The 15254-nt window shown below is 44.8% G+C and overlaps 1 protein-coding gene across 4 annotated transcripts in view; it reads right to left on the bottom strand.

The window, feature by feature from the left end:
• The window catches only part of ccdc191 (coiled-coil domain containing 191), a 49624-nt gene that overhangs the window by 6728 nt on the left and 27642 nt on the right, over positions 1-15254 (bottom strand). For all 4 annotated transcript variants that reach the window (XM_048540265.2, XM_048540266.2, XM_048540267.2 and 1 more), the window contains 6 exons: positions 14666-15171; positions 13759-13862; positions 5007-5089; positions 4132-4233; positions 2113-2256; positions 366-518 (listed from right to left, as the gene is read on the bottom strand). In XM_048540265.2, coding sequence (XP_048396222.2) covers positions 366-518; positions 2113-2256; positions 4132-4233; positions 5007-5089; positions 13759-13862; positions 14666-15171 — 1092 coding nt within the window. The remainder of the gene's footprint in view (positions 1-365; positions 519-2112; positions 2257-4131; positions 4234-5006; positions 5090-13758; positions 13863-14665; positions 15172-15254) is intronic.

Raw genomic sequence — 15254 nt, 5'->3', positions numbered from 1 at the left:
AAAACTATGAACTTGTGGCATTTTTTCTCTTGAATTTCTCTCATTGTTTATTTTAGCAGGTTACGAGTGCCTAGTCACATTCTATATAATTTGGTGGTCAGGTCGACGATTGTGCCTAAAATTCAATTTTTCACTTAGTGGATTACATTTTATTTCAGATATTTCAGTAGGGAAGTTTTGAACAATTCTTTAAATCTCTGCAAAGTCAAAGTAATCTGTTTTAAAGTTGCATACACTGAAGCCCTCAAAACCATCTTTTTTAACATTTAATGATCACACAAAAATATTAATTTACTGAGACACAAAGATAACATCATCAATATTCCAAAACGTACCCACGAAGAATTATTATTATATATACTCACTTGTAGCCAATTTTTGAAACATCGCTTAAGAAGTATGCCATTGTACACTTTTTCAGCTTCAAGCTTCTTTTCAGCCAGTGACTCTGTTATGCTTTGATGCCAGGTACGTAGACATAGGTATAAGAGTGAAGAGCTGTGATGATCTTCTGCTAACTATATGATCATAAGAATAATGTACTCGATGAGTAACAAAAGGTTGTACTCGTCTCGCATCTTTAACATAAGATATCACAAGGTGTCTCACAGGAGGGTTATAAAACAAATCTGACAGTAAGCCATGTAATGTTTGGCCAAAAAAGTTAATTTTAAGCAATGTTTTATGAAGAAAATAAAGGTAGGGACATTTGAGTAAGGAAGTCCAGAGCTTAGGGCCTGGGCAGCTGAAGCATTTCCAGAATAGTCAAGTATATAAAATCAGGGTACACAAGGTTTCAAAATTTGTTGGGGTCTGATACCTTTGCGAATTATGGGACTAGATGACACCGAGCTTGGGAGAAGTTTAAACTGACAGAAGGACAGTGTAGAACTTCAAAAAGACACTGACAAGGCTGGTAAAGCTGGCAGAGAGGTGGCAAAAAAGTGCAATGCAGGGCAGTGTGAGGTGACAGACTTAGGTACTAAGAACATGGAGAGAGAGTATAAATTGAAGTGTTCTATTCTAAGAGTCTGCAGGTGTCTATATATTGGCAGGACCAGTGCAGAGTTGTTTAAAATAAAATCAGTGTTCTAGCCTTCATTATTAGGGCATAGAATACAATAGCAGCAAGATTCTGATCAACTTATGGTTAGATCTCAGCTGGAATATTGTGTAGAGTTCTGGGTACTACGGTATAAGAAGGACGTGAATGCATAAGAGATTTATGACAATAGTGACATTTCAGTTCTGAAAAGCTGCAGGCTGTGGAGGAGGAGAAACTGTTTCTGTTGGTAAAAGGGTCGAGAACAAAAGGGTATCATTTTAAAGTGTTTTGCAAAAGAAGCAAGTGTGAGGTCAGCAGTAAGATTTTTCTCACAGTGGGTAGTTAGAGTCTAAAACCAACAATCTGGAAGTGAAATGGAGGATGGTTTAATTAAGGCATTCCAAGGGTGTTGGATGATTATTTAGGTAGAAACAATGTGCAGGTTTTGGAAAAAGACAGGGGATTGGCACCAAGATAAAATGTTCAGAGAACTGTTGCAGATACAGTGGGCTGTATGGTTTCTTTCTGTACTGTAACAATTCCTTAATTCTGTGAGATCACAGAGATCAGCAGGAATGAAGCTATTTGAATACAAATGAGAATTTTAAAATCAGCATCTTGCATAATTGGAAAATAATACGAATCAAGTGTACACAGAGTAGTGAATGCTATTTCGTACAAGTTAGAGCACAGGCAACATCATTTTGGATGACCTCATGTACTTTAACAATTTGAACAATGGGGTATGGTGGTAGGTGAGTGACCACAGATGCTGAAAGAAACTATTTTTGGGGACAGAGATAGTTTTGCTCAGCAGCCATAGCAGAAAATTGCTTTATTTCTGAATTATTTCATGGCCGTATCCCTGGGATCATCTCTGCCAGTACGGATGGTGAGTAATCGTCACCTTATTTTACCTAAGTTAGTTTACATTCAGGAGACCATTACACAGTGAGATTTCCCACCTTCATCCTTGGTCTTTCTCCTATCTTAGACCATTAATATTAGTGCATCCAGCACCTGAAGGTTTCATGATTTCTTAGCCTTGATTGTTAAACATAAGTTACCTTCAAGTTTTTCTTGGAGGTTTCTAAAAGTTTCTTCCAGGGTTCCAGGCCCTTCTTTTGTAGGAGAAAATGCTGGTAGTGTTTTTCTGCAGCAGATTGAAGTTGTTTTTCTTTTTCATACCTCAGCTGCTTCTGAACCTCTCTCTGCAATGACATTAGGAAAACCAGGTATTCCCAGTATTGTGCATTAGCAAATTTTCTTATCTCAGCTTAGTTTCAGAATTAATGGTAAATTTTATCAAAGATTTCTCATTTTTATGTCACTCCTTTAAGATTTATTTATTCGCTTAAAGACAATTTTAGATGCTTTTGAAGCCAATACAAAAAGATCACTTAAAATACTTAAACCAAGAAGAATAATTTTTCAAAACAAAACGGGCACTTAGTTTTACTCCTTTCTCATTTACCCCCCCCCGCCGCTTTGCTCAATTTTCAAGAGATAAGGAGAAACAGCTCCATCTGGTGGCATTGACAAAGTATAGATTCTTACTTCCATTAACACCACCTAGGAAATTATTTGATTTTCTGATAAATGCTTCTGTGGTAGGGACTCTGAGGGGATTACATAGGGGACATCTGAATCTTCAGTGTTCTATGTCTGGAACCCTCCAAGGTTTGTATTTAAATAGAGAATTTGGAAGGTTCTGCTGCAGTTAAGTTGATACTTGGGAATTACACAGAACAATTAGGATAATGCATCTGGGTGTACATCTATTATATTGTCCCTCTAACTTACCACACAACCACTCAAGTCCATTTCAACAGACTCCTTACAACCCCTACCCTGACCCTGACACTGACAACCACCAACGGCCCCAACTGCAATTCCATTCCTCATGGGACCTAATATCTCTTGTCTACCCTGACATATCCAAAGTACCATACTCTCTCCCTTACCATTCACACTCCCCACTTTCACAGGAGTGTAAAAGTTACAGTCAGTGATGCTGGACTTTTAAATCACAGAATATGGCAACTGTTAAAAGGGAGCAGGATTACCTTTTCCCAACCATCCTGAAAAATGAGTGAAATGTCTGAAATGAAGTACACTGCACATTTTTGAAAAAGCCTTGGTGAGAATCTCCTGTCAGAAGTATGGAGTTCTTTCCTTCTATTGAAACAAGAGAGTGGAGTGGCAATCTGAATTTGCCACTCCTCTGAAAATCCAGTCCTACTGATTTCATACATAATACTTCATAAATGAGTTTTGTTCTGGATTTCAAGAATATTGATATTTATTTCAGACTCTTCAGCATCCCTAAGTTTAATCAACTTCAGAAGGAGTCATACTGCACTTCAAATGTTAGCTGAATCTGTCTTCACAGATGCTGCCTGCTGAGTCCGATGTTTTGTGTGTCACAAGTTGATTACATCCAAATATGCTACATAACTGATTTGATGAGTGGGAGATTTTACCTTTGGGCTAATGTCAATGCATTTTTACAGCAATGTGTCAACTCAACTCCAGTGAAAGCTAGGGACATAGAGTTTCAATGTAAAATACTTTACTTGCATAGCTTGTGAAATAACAAATGGATCAGTTATACTTTTGAGTTATTGCTTTGGTGTAACAGCACAATTATTAAAGAATCCAGTTAATTATCTGACCCCACCCTCCAATAAAATTAGGTATTCTCAAACTACTTTTACCTTGTACTAGATTCAGTTTAATTATTGCTATGGAACCAGATTGAAGTAGATATCTAGTAGTTCACCAGAATTATAATAACTGAATTTTAAATCTCTATATTTCTAAAATTTTTATTACACTCGGTGATTTAGAGATTTGAACAACCACTTTGTTACCTCCCAAATAATTCAGATCTATTTACTGAACAAAAATACAATTAACTGTCTTTCCACTTACAGAGCGAACTCAAAATACATATGAAGCAAATAGTTCTGTTTAATTTGGAATATTTCAATTATATGTAAATAAAACAATAATTTGTTTTCAGGAGGTACAAAAATTTTAATGTATTTTAGCCTTTTGGTTGAATACAGTTTTTAAATTCAGACCTGTCTTTGTAGTCTTCTCTCCTCGTGTTTCTTTTCTCGAGTTGCTTGTTTTTCAGCCTCCAGCTGCCTCTGTCGCTCTTGCTCCTCAGCTCTCAGATGAGCCTTGCTCAATCATGAAAATAAAACATCTGAGAGGCCACATAATATACAACACCATAAGTTCAAATTCTCTGTTATTCAAGTATTAAAATGCCCACAAGTGGATCTTGTTTCTGTTGTCAATTGTACTGCCTCAAAACAAAGCTCACTTCAGAGAAACCTGGACAATCTGTAAGACCCACAAATCACTTTAAAACATTCAAACCTTGAAAATATTACCCTTCTGTCGTCTTGAAAAATACAACCACTGAAGTGTAGTCACTGCTGTATGAACAGCCAAACTCTGTACAGTAAGATCCCATAACTGCAAGTGTTAATTAGCAGTCATTATGTTGTGCAATGTTGATTAAAGAATGATCATTCACCAGGATACCAATTCTTCTCCTAAATAGTGGCATGGGATCATACATCCACCAGGAAGTTGAACAGGCATCCATTCAGCATCTCATTCAAATAACTGCACCTCCACTGATACTCCCTCATTGAAGAATTTTAGCACTCAAGTCATGGTCTGGGTCCATGCCCTTCTATGACCCACAACCTCCTTGATATGAGCAGGTATCCACTTTGCATTTTGTTAACAATACAATTATATGCTCCATACACAAAATTAAGATATCTTAAGTGTTCAATTACTTGTTACGTTGCTATATGCACGCTGATAAATTGGCATTAAAATCACTGCTAGGTAAGCACTAACCTCTTCAAAGAAAACAATAAGCACTGGGATGGACATAAATGTATAATACTGACAAAACAATTTTCTTTCTACTCACAAGTCTCTCTTGCTCTTTTTTCCTTTTGAACTCCTCTAGTTCTTTTCGTCTTGCTGAGCGTTGCTTTGCTCGTTCTTCCATTGCTGGGAAAATATTGAATATTTTAGGAGAACCTACCATGTAAAAGTTTACTGCACCAGATATGAGCTTGTGCTGTTGAAGGCAAAAATGTATAAGGTGGTGACTCTGTGTCTTAAAAATAGTTCCAATGTTCCAGATTCACTGTTTCATTTTCAGCCAAATATAAATATAAATTGGATCTGGGTAGAGGAGAAATCTTGTCACCCCATATATAAAATGGAAAGAGGATTAAGTAGGTGACAGAAAACAGAGTTGGAATAAACTGTCACTGATGAAGAATCTCAAGGATCAGAGCTGGGGCTTCAACTATTTATGATACATTAATGACTTGACGAGGATACTTTTTTTTAAAGCAGCAAATCCGGTTACAAAAGTAGGAAAGCAACAGTTTGATTCGGTTATGTTTTAATCTGGAACGGGGCAAGTAACTTTTTTTTAAAACAATACAGAGAATGAAAAATCCAAACTCTTAGTAAGAGAATAACACTGCAAAGTTCCATGGGGTTGAACACTCAATCATCAATACAAATACACTACTTTATTCTAACATACACAACTAACCAGAGATATACAAAAGTAAAATACTGTGTGTACTGGAAATCCGAAACAAATGCAGAGAATACTGGAGAAACCATGCAGGTCTGGCAGATCTGTATACAGGAACAGTTAATGTTTTGAGCTTGGTAAGTGGTATCAGACTCAAAACATTAACTGTTTCTCTCCACAGATGCTGCCAGACCTGCTGAGTTTCTCTAACACACCCTGTGATTGTAACTGGAGATGGATATGTGTAGCATACGAACTGGGTGAACATCTCATGCGCACATCAAATTGCAAATGCAGATGTCAGATCCAATAGATTTCTCAGCAACTCCCCAGATGTTAGTGGGTTACCAAATTTCATTAAAACTTCCAGGAATTCCAGTTTTTCCACTTTTAATATTAGGCATTGGACCTCCCTCAAGAACTGCTATGTAATAGACTGGCTCAACATGTTATGGTACTTCTTCCTTTCTGGAGTCTATACTCCCCTGTATTCAGGAAACTACACTTTAGCGCTATATCACTGACAGCTAGCTTCACCAAGCCAAAAATACATTGCTTTTCTCCAAGCACTAGACTTATTTAGCTACACCATTTGGTTCAAAAAAATTTGGTTCCAACCGGAACTCCATCAACAAACACATTGGCTCCAAATCAATCTACTGTCCCCTGAGAAAAAGAACAGGAAATGACATCACCAACCCAAGGAAATCTAAACAGATAAATAGAAAGCGGGACATAACACCAGCGCTTCACCGGAGGCTCATGGATGATGTTACCCAGAATGGTGACGAAACATCTGAAAACTAACCTTCTAGCTCAGCGAGCAAACTCACATCCAGTCCATATGGCTGCTGTGCTCAACTGATAAGCAAGCAACACTCATGGACTGTTAATCAACAGGCATTGAAATTTAGTGAGGGGCCAAGAAATTTGCATCTGTTTTACGCAGTAGCATGTTCATATTGAGAAATGAAAAGTTGCCTACAACTATCCAGGCTTGGAATGGAGCAATGATACAGACACTAGAATTCGTTAAGTAACAATATACTAATAACAGTCTTTGAGCAAAACGAGAAAACATGGACTGATAACACCAAGGATACTTCTTTCTATCTCAGTTGCAGAAACTGATACCATTGAAAAAACATTATGGAACTTTGTTCACTGAGAACTCAAGATCTGCAAACTTTCCCACAGCTGAAGAAACAAGACAAGAGCTAAACAGGTGGACAATTCTTTTTCATTCTTATACCCATTGGACTCTTAAAATCGTTAACAGTATTTGTTTATTCCCTTCTTATCTGTACTAAACATCTTTGAACCTCGGAGATAGCAAGAACTGCAGATGCTAGAGTCAGAAACAACAGTGTGGAGCTGGAGTAACACAACAGGCCAGGCAGCAACATCTGATGCGGCCTCACTGTTATCTCAGGACCTCACTTTCTTTGTCAAATCATTACCTGTATTTTTGTATCTCATATCAGATTTCATTATTTTTTCAGGATGAACTCCACACTTTTTCAACAAAAACCTTGGAAGTAGCTTTCTTTTTGAATCTGGTCAACTAAGTTAAATCAAAAGTGTGATATCTATGCACGAGGCAAGAATCTGGATGTAAGTTTACTCGCTGAGTTGGAAGGTTCGTTTTCAGACGTTTCGTCACCATTCTAGGTAACATCATCAGTGAGCCTCCAGTGAAGCGCTGGTGTTATGTTCCACTTTCTATTGATGTGTTTAGGTTTCCTTGGGTTGGTGAATAGCTAACGAACATATAAGACCCTATACAGACAACAAGCAAAACGAACATCATTTACAAAATACCTTGCAAGAACTGTGACAAACACTACATTGGACAAACAGGCAGAAAGACATGACCCACTATCACTAGTATCCTTACATACAGATGGAGGAAGGACACCACTTTGATTGGGACAACACATCTCTCCTAGGACAAGCCAAACAGAGACACGCACGAGAATTCCTAGAAGCATGGCATTCCAACCGGAACTCCATCAACAAACACATTGATTTGGAGCTCATCTACCACCTTCTGAGAAAAAGAACAGAAAATGACATCACCAACCCACAGAAACCTAAACACAAATAGAAAGCGGAACATAACACCAGCACTTCACCGGAGGCTCACTGATGTTGCCTAGAATGGTGACGGATTGTCTGGGAACGAACCTTCCAGCTCAGTGAACCAGCTTACATCTGGAACAAAATAAAGACCCACTCTTTTGTGGCCCGAGAAGAGGAGAGCGCGACTGTGTTGGAGGTGGAAGTAAGACGTCGGGTTGGCTGTGCACCCTTGCAACCGGTGGATCTTAATGCTGGCTTCGGCCTAACACTGGTTCGGGGGAGCAGCCGACCTGCAATGACGGCTGTGGCGAGTGCTTGTGCCCCGGGTCAGGGGGTTCGGGACACCATCCGGGTTTCTGTGAAGAAGGTGGATGAAGGTGCACCTGAGGACCGCACCTTCTTCGTGAAGAGGGTCCTATTGGACTGCTGTGGGTTCGCTGCTGCGGACATTTACTGCCTGCAGGATTTCCCTGGAGGAGATTTCTACAATGTAACCTTCAGGAGTGCCAAGCTTTGCGAGCGCTTCCTGGAGGTTTAAGGAAAAAGGAGGTGATGGCCCCCTCTCCGTACTGACCGCTGTCCCGCTGTTTGTGATGCCAGTGCAGAGGAGCCGTATGGTGACTGTACACATGTACAACCCGCATGTGCCAGCAGTTGATGTCCTGACCTTCCTTGGAAGGTGCGTGAAGGTGGAAGGGGACCTAACCGACATGATGGACCCCTTCGGGATCTGGACAAGTAAGAGGCATGTCAGGGTGACGCTGAGGACAGGCGCGGATGGGAGCATCATACACCCACCGTCCAGCTTCGCGATCAGCGGGAGCAACGGCTACCTGACCTATGCAGGGCAACCCAAAGTCTGCCATGCCTGTGGTAGGTCAGGTCACGTGGCGGCCAATTGCAAAGCCACCATCTGCAGGGAGGAGGGACACCTTGCAAAGGATTGCCCACAAGAGAAAAGCTGCAACCTTTGTGGGGAAGCGGGCCACCTCTACAAGGCATGCCCACGGCGGGGGACCACCTACACCCAGGTCGCCGGCAGGGGCAATGTGGAGGCCCCCCGGAGGAGAGGAGGGCACCAGGCCCCTGCAAGGACTCCCCTAGTGTGCAGGAGGGCCAGGTCGTGCAGGAGGGTCCAGCCCTGCAGGATGGACCCGAGGCCAGCAAAGCACCCATGCAGGCTCTGCTCCACCCAGACAACCCGGAGTCGATGGAGGAGGCAACAGGTGACCCAGGGGAGTGAACGACGGTCCGGAAGGCAAGGAGGAAGGCGCGCCGGAGGGCCCCAGCTCCGCAACCATCAGGCGGGAAGAAGCAGCTACAGGGAGGCGCTATAAGAGCTCCTCTGACGAGGGGGATTCGGAGGAGGCCCGCCCAAAGCAGAAGCTGAAGACTTCCACTGAGAAGGAAAGCAGCATCCCGCTTCCAGGGGACGGGAGGTGTCCTGAGGTTTCCTCCAACACCCAGCCACGTGCCGCTGGGGGCCTGGAGGGGCCCCTGGAACCTGCAGGCGGGAAGCAAGAAACAATGTGCCCCCAACCTGACCCAGAGCCAGACTCTCCTGCCTCCGTACCCCCGACGGTGGGATGCCACCCAGAAGGCAGCAAGGATGGTTTCCTGAGCCCGGAGAGCGTCCAGCAGTTTGCCCGGGCAATGGACAAGAAGGGGCAGATGGAGGGGCTGGACCTTGGACTTGAGGAGGGTACTGCGGTCACTGCCCACAATGGGGGGCACAAGTTGCGAGCGTTAATGTGCGCAGCGTCAAGTCCACCGCAAGATGTGTGTCCACGTTGGCCTACCTGACCACCATCAAGGCAGACCTCCTGTTTCTGCAGGAGTGCGGGATACTGCACCTCAGCAGGTATGGGAAATGGTCAGGCACCTGGACCTGTAGGCCTTCGATCTGGTTGGGGGGTAATGACTGTCGCTCCTCAGGCCTGGCTATTCTGCTGCGGTGGCACAACTTCACCATCTCTCAAATTCAGGAGGTGGTGGGGGGCGCCTCCTAGTGGCTGATGTCACCTACAGGGACGCTCCCCTGAGGCTGATCAACGTGTACGCCCCAACGGTCGGGAGTGAGCGGTTGGCTGTCCTGCAGTGGCTTCCACCCGTGCTGGCTACGTCCAGGCCGGTCATCCTAGGTGGAGACTTCAACTGCATCATCGATGCAGATGGAAGATCCGGCGTGGGGACAGTGGGTGGGGGGAGTCAACTGGACGTCGCGTACAGATTCCTGATGGGCACAGTGAAGGACGCCAAGCTGCTCGATGTCTTCAGCACCCCCGCAGACAGAGCGCAGCGGAGATACATCTGGTCGCGGCCAGACGGGTCTATCCGCTCAAGGATAGACCTCCTGTTTGTGTCACGGGCATTCACGGTCAGGTCCACCAGCATCGAGCCGGTGTTCTTCTCTGACCACTGCCTCCTGCTGGCCGACTGTCACTTACAGGATAACCAGCAGGCCGGCAAGGGGGCGTGGATGCTCAACACGACTCTGTTGACCCCAGAGAATGTCGAGGAGCTTAAGAGGGAGTACGCCGGTTAGAGAACCATGAAACCCGTCTTTGAGTCTCCGGGCAACTGGTGGGAGACGGTGAAGGAGAACATCAAGAGGTTCTTTGTCCTCAAGGGTGTTTGGAGGCGAGAGAGAGGCACGGCAAGCTGTCGTGACTCCAGCAAAGGATGCAGAACCTGTTCCTTCTGCAGTCCATGTCACGGAGGACCTACGCGAGGTGAGGGGCCAGCAAGCCTCGCTCTTTGCCGTGGAGGCATCCAGGATAATCTTCCAGTCCAGGGTCCGCTCCGTGGAGCAGGACGAGACGTGCTCGCGTTTCTTCTTTCAGAAGATGCACAAAGAGAGCTCTGTGCTTAGCCGGCTGAAGGAGGACGATGGCTCTGTGACGTCGTCTCGGCCCGAGTTTTAAGGATCAGCAGATCTGTACGACGCGACGCCCACGGACAGCACGGCCTCCGAGTCGTTCCTGTCGTCTATCACGGAGGTCTTTAGACGACGGCACAAGGGAGTGGCCGGACCGGCCGATATCCCTGGATGAGCTGACCAGAGCCCTCAAGTCCTTGGAGAGGAATAAGACTCCTGGGAGCGACGGCTTACCGGTCGAGCTGTATTCCGCTCTGTGGGTCCTGGTCGACGAGGACCTGCTGGAGTTGTACGATAGTGCGCTTCGGGCAGGGGAAATGTGCAAGTCCATGAGGAAGGGCATCATCACCCTCATTTACAAGAGGAAGGGGGAGAGGGAAGAAATTAAGAATTGGCATCCCATTTCACTATTGAACGTGGACTGCAAAATCCTGGCCAAGGTCATAGCCAACCAGGTCAGGTCTGTCCTGGAGTCGGTGATTCACCCTGACCAAACCTGTGCTGTGCCGGGCAGGAAGATCGCTGAGAGCCTCGCGCTCATCAGGGATACGATCGCCTATGTGCAGGACAGGCACGTGGACACCTGCCTCGTCAGCCTGGACCAGGAGAAGGCCTTCGACAGGGTGTCTCATGCTTACGTGAGGGACGTCCTCTCCAAATTGGGGTTCGGGGAGGGCATCCGCAATTGGATCCGGCTGCTATACACCAACATCGTGAGCGCAGTCTCGATCAACGGGTGGGAATCGGACAGTTTTCCCGTCAGATCTGGAATCAGGCAGGGCTGCCCGCACTCTCATGCCTTGTTCATGTGCTGTGTGGAACCCTTTGCCGCATCCATCAGGAAGGACGTGAGCCTGAAGGGCGTGACAATCCCAGGCAGCGGAGGCCTTCAGGTCAAGACCTCCCTGTACATGGACGATGCCGCCGTTTTCTGCAACGATCGTCGGATCGGTGAGTAGGCTGTTGGACATCTATGGCCAGTTTGAACTGGCCTCGGGTGCCAAAGACAATAGGGGTAAGAGCGAAGCCATGTTCTTTGGGAACTGGGACGACCACTCCTTCATCCCCTTCACCATCAGGACAGACTACCTTTAGGTGCTGGGTGTTTGGTTTGGTAGAGCTGGGGCGTGCACTCAGACTTGGGAGGAGCGTATCACCAAAATGAAGCAGAAGCTGGGCAGGTGGACACTCCGGTCCCTCTCCAGTGCGGCTAAGAACCTGGTTGTCAGGTGCAAGGGGCTTTCGGTACTGTTGTATGTGGCACAGGCCTGGCGTATTCCCTGGACCTGCGCCACTGCGGGTCACCCGGGCCATTTTTCACTTCATTTGGGGGTCGAGGATGGACCGGGTCCACAGGGCCACCATGTACAAAGACCTGGAAAATGGGAGAAAGGACGTACCGAATGCCACCCTCGCCCTGATGGCTACCTTTCTGTCCTCAGTACACAAACACCAAGTGTCACTACTTACTGAGGTTCTACCTGTCCCTGGTGTTGTGAAGGATGGGCCTGGCCTCGCTGCTACGGAACGCTCTGTGTAGTTGGACCGTCCCATACCACCTGTCCTTCATGGAGAAATTTTTGACAGAAAACACCTTTGACCACAAGGCCGTCAGGCAGTGGTCAGCACGTAGTATCCTCGAGACCCTTCAGGAAAAGGAGAGGGTGGATCCCGTTGTGTGGTTCCCCACGCAGACTGCCAAAGTCGTTTGGCAGAATGCCTCATCGCCAGAACTTTCAAACAAGCACAAGGACATTGCTTGGCTGGCGGTGAGAGGGTCTCTGCCAGTGAGATCCTTTATACATGCCCGGAATCTCTGCGCCACCGCACACTGCCCTCGAGGTGGCAGCAGCGGTGGTGGGGGGAGGAACGAGACTGTCGATCACCTCCTTCTGGAGTGTGCCTATGTGCAGGAGGTCTGGAGGGGGATGCAGTGGTATTTGTCGAGGTTCGTCCCGATCAGCTCTGTGACACCGGACTCCGTGCTCTACGGGCTGTTTCCCGGGACGCACACAGAGACCAACATCAACTGCGCATGGAGGATCATTGATGTGGTGAAAGATGCTCTTTGGTCTGCCCGCAACTTGCTGGTCTGCCAGCTGAAAGAACTGACCCCGACTGAGTGTTGCAGACTGGCGCACTCCAAGGTCCAGGACTATGTGCTGAGGGATGCGCTGAAGCTTGGGGCAGCCGCTGCCAAGGTACGGTGCGGAAAGACCACCTTATGAAACCCCTTGTCCAGAATAGAAACAAGGGCCCTATCTGGTACCTTCCCTAACTGGTCAGGGGGCCAACGGGGACTGTGCGGGGAGACGACTGCCAGGGTATTTTCTTTTCTTTGTTTTGTTTTTTCCTTTAGTTGGTGTACGTACCCCCTGGGTAACCCGGAGCGGCTTGCATGACGGTAGGTGTATAAATGTTTTATTTTTTGTACATTCTATGAATAAAGTATATTTTTTCAAATAAAAAAAAGTGACAAAATGTCTGAAAACGAACTTGCCAGCTCAGCGAGCAAACTCGCATCCAGAACCTCAACCTGAGCTGCAATTCTTCTCAAAATGAGGAAAGAATTTTTGTGAATTGTTGTGACTACTCCTTATCTAGCAATACACTACACTGCTCATCTCATCATTTTCTGTGGCATTTCTTCCTCACCCCACGTATTAGGTTTTCACATTTTTGCCTCCACTCCTGAATTCACTGTTTTGCTGGTGCAGGTCCATAGCTACTGCCAGATTTCAGCATATCACCATAGTCAGCATTCATCATAGGGGAACTTAGACCAAAGAGAACAAACAGGCAGTCAACCACAGACTGACTATTTGGATATAATGGCCTAATCTGATACTACATTCGCTCAATAGCCACTTGGGAGCATAAACCTGAGCAGATCTTTCACATTTCTCATTTAACCTGATGCTATGGAGACCATGGCATCTTTAACTGCTCAGAGATTTAGAGTAGCATTGTTTTCCCTGATTTCGGCACTTCCCCAGATCAACTCAATAGCCCCAAGGAAACAAGAATCAATTAACATACGGTTTGATTTCGTTATCAATAAATTGCGGGCAGGTGAGAGCAGAGATGAGCATCCTACAAAAACAAAAATAAACGTAACTACTAAAACATGCAAATTTCCAGCACTGAAAGCACTACTCTACATACCTTTGACAATTGGGTGAGGTGAAATCAAGTTATAAACTGTCTTTCTATAATTGGTACTTGTGCTGGGACAATTAGATTCCTCAAATGATGCGGGACCTGCCAAACTAAGCAATGTCACAAACATTTTGTTTTAGTAAACTGCAAAACAGGAAAAAGAAACCATACAATATAGTGTCAAAAGCACATGGTCAGTCCACTGAACACACAATAAAATTCTGAATTCTACTGAAGTGATTTAATTAAACACTGACAGCAAGATTCTTGGTTCTCAGGAGCATGCAGAGAACCCTGGAATACTTTGTAATATGAAGGTGCTCATCTCTATTCAAGTGGAACAGTTTGTTTTCACTTTCTAAAACACATTCACCGGGATTTTTTTAAACACAGCTAAGGCAGCACCCTCTAAGTTCACATATGTGTATCTGTTTTATGCTCCGGAATTACACACCGACATTATCAGGACCGAAATGACGACTACAGGCCAGCGTTTAAGCTGTTGCTTCAAATTTTACAGAAGTTACAGTGACTCTGCCACGTTAATGAGCAATTAAAGTGTGAGTTCAATTACAAAGTAGCCCCCATTTTCAACATTTCTAGGAGCCAGCAGTGAAGTTTTGCCATAATAATGCATTTGTTTTTATTGTGTCTGGAGGAGCATGCTTGTATTGTACATTCCTACAAATAATTGTTTGGAATTGAAAAATTAGTACTCATTATGTATAAAATGCAAATTCCCTATCAATCTCAAGTTCCAATGCCTTTTACTACGCATTTATGTATGTAGGCAAAATATTATGCTTCCCACCAGTATCAATCACTGGACAGGAACTCGAGTGTTTACTTACATGCGAAAGAAATTAATTGGTGTTAAAACATGAAATATCGTGACCCAAAAAGAAAACATTACCTGGATATATGCACAGCAGTGTCTTTCATTTTAGGCTGGGTATTTCTGGATTGTCTTCTACCAGGTGGACTGGCTTCAGTTCGCACCTTTTGAGCCGCATTTCCAATTGCTGCAGTTATGGCTGATGCCAGTTTTGCCTCTTCTTGCAATAATGTCAACCGTTGGTTATCCTGAAGCTCTGCAATTGTTTTCTGTTGTTCCTCCAGCTGCTTTTTTTGTTTCTCAATCAGTTGCTGTTGGAATCTATGGCGATGTTCAAAATTACCCTGCAAATACGGATTCACCTTTCCCGTGGTGACAGAGTTGGATTTTTCACTTTCCTTGTAGCCACTTGAGATTTTACTTGTATCATGCACGTGTACTCTGTCCTCCAAGCTCAACGCAGCATGCTTGCGAGTAACTTGCCAAGCAAACTTTGGGCTCTTGGTTCTGATCTGCTGTGTTTTGTTGGCTTGTTGTACCCGGGAATTGACTGAGGAACTCTGTGTCTTCACTTTGTCCTGTGACTGTTTGAAAGTGATATTAATGTACTATGAAATTAAAAGTTTGTACAACATAAAAGTAAAGATGTTCTTTGTGATCATAATTC

Source organism: Stegostoma tigrinum, chromosome 12 (assembly GCF_030684315.1).
Source record: "Stegostoma tigrinum isolate sSteTig4 chromosome 12, sSteTig4.hap1, whole genome shotgun sequence".
In the NCBI taxonomy this organism is placed as follows: domain Eukaryota; kingdom Metazoa; phylum Chordata; class Chondrichthyes; order Orectolobiformes; family Stegostomatidae; genus Stegostoma; species Stegostoma tigrinum.
Note: the sequence above shows the minus strand (reverse complement) of the source record. Positions and strands in the feature narration are given on the sequence as shown.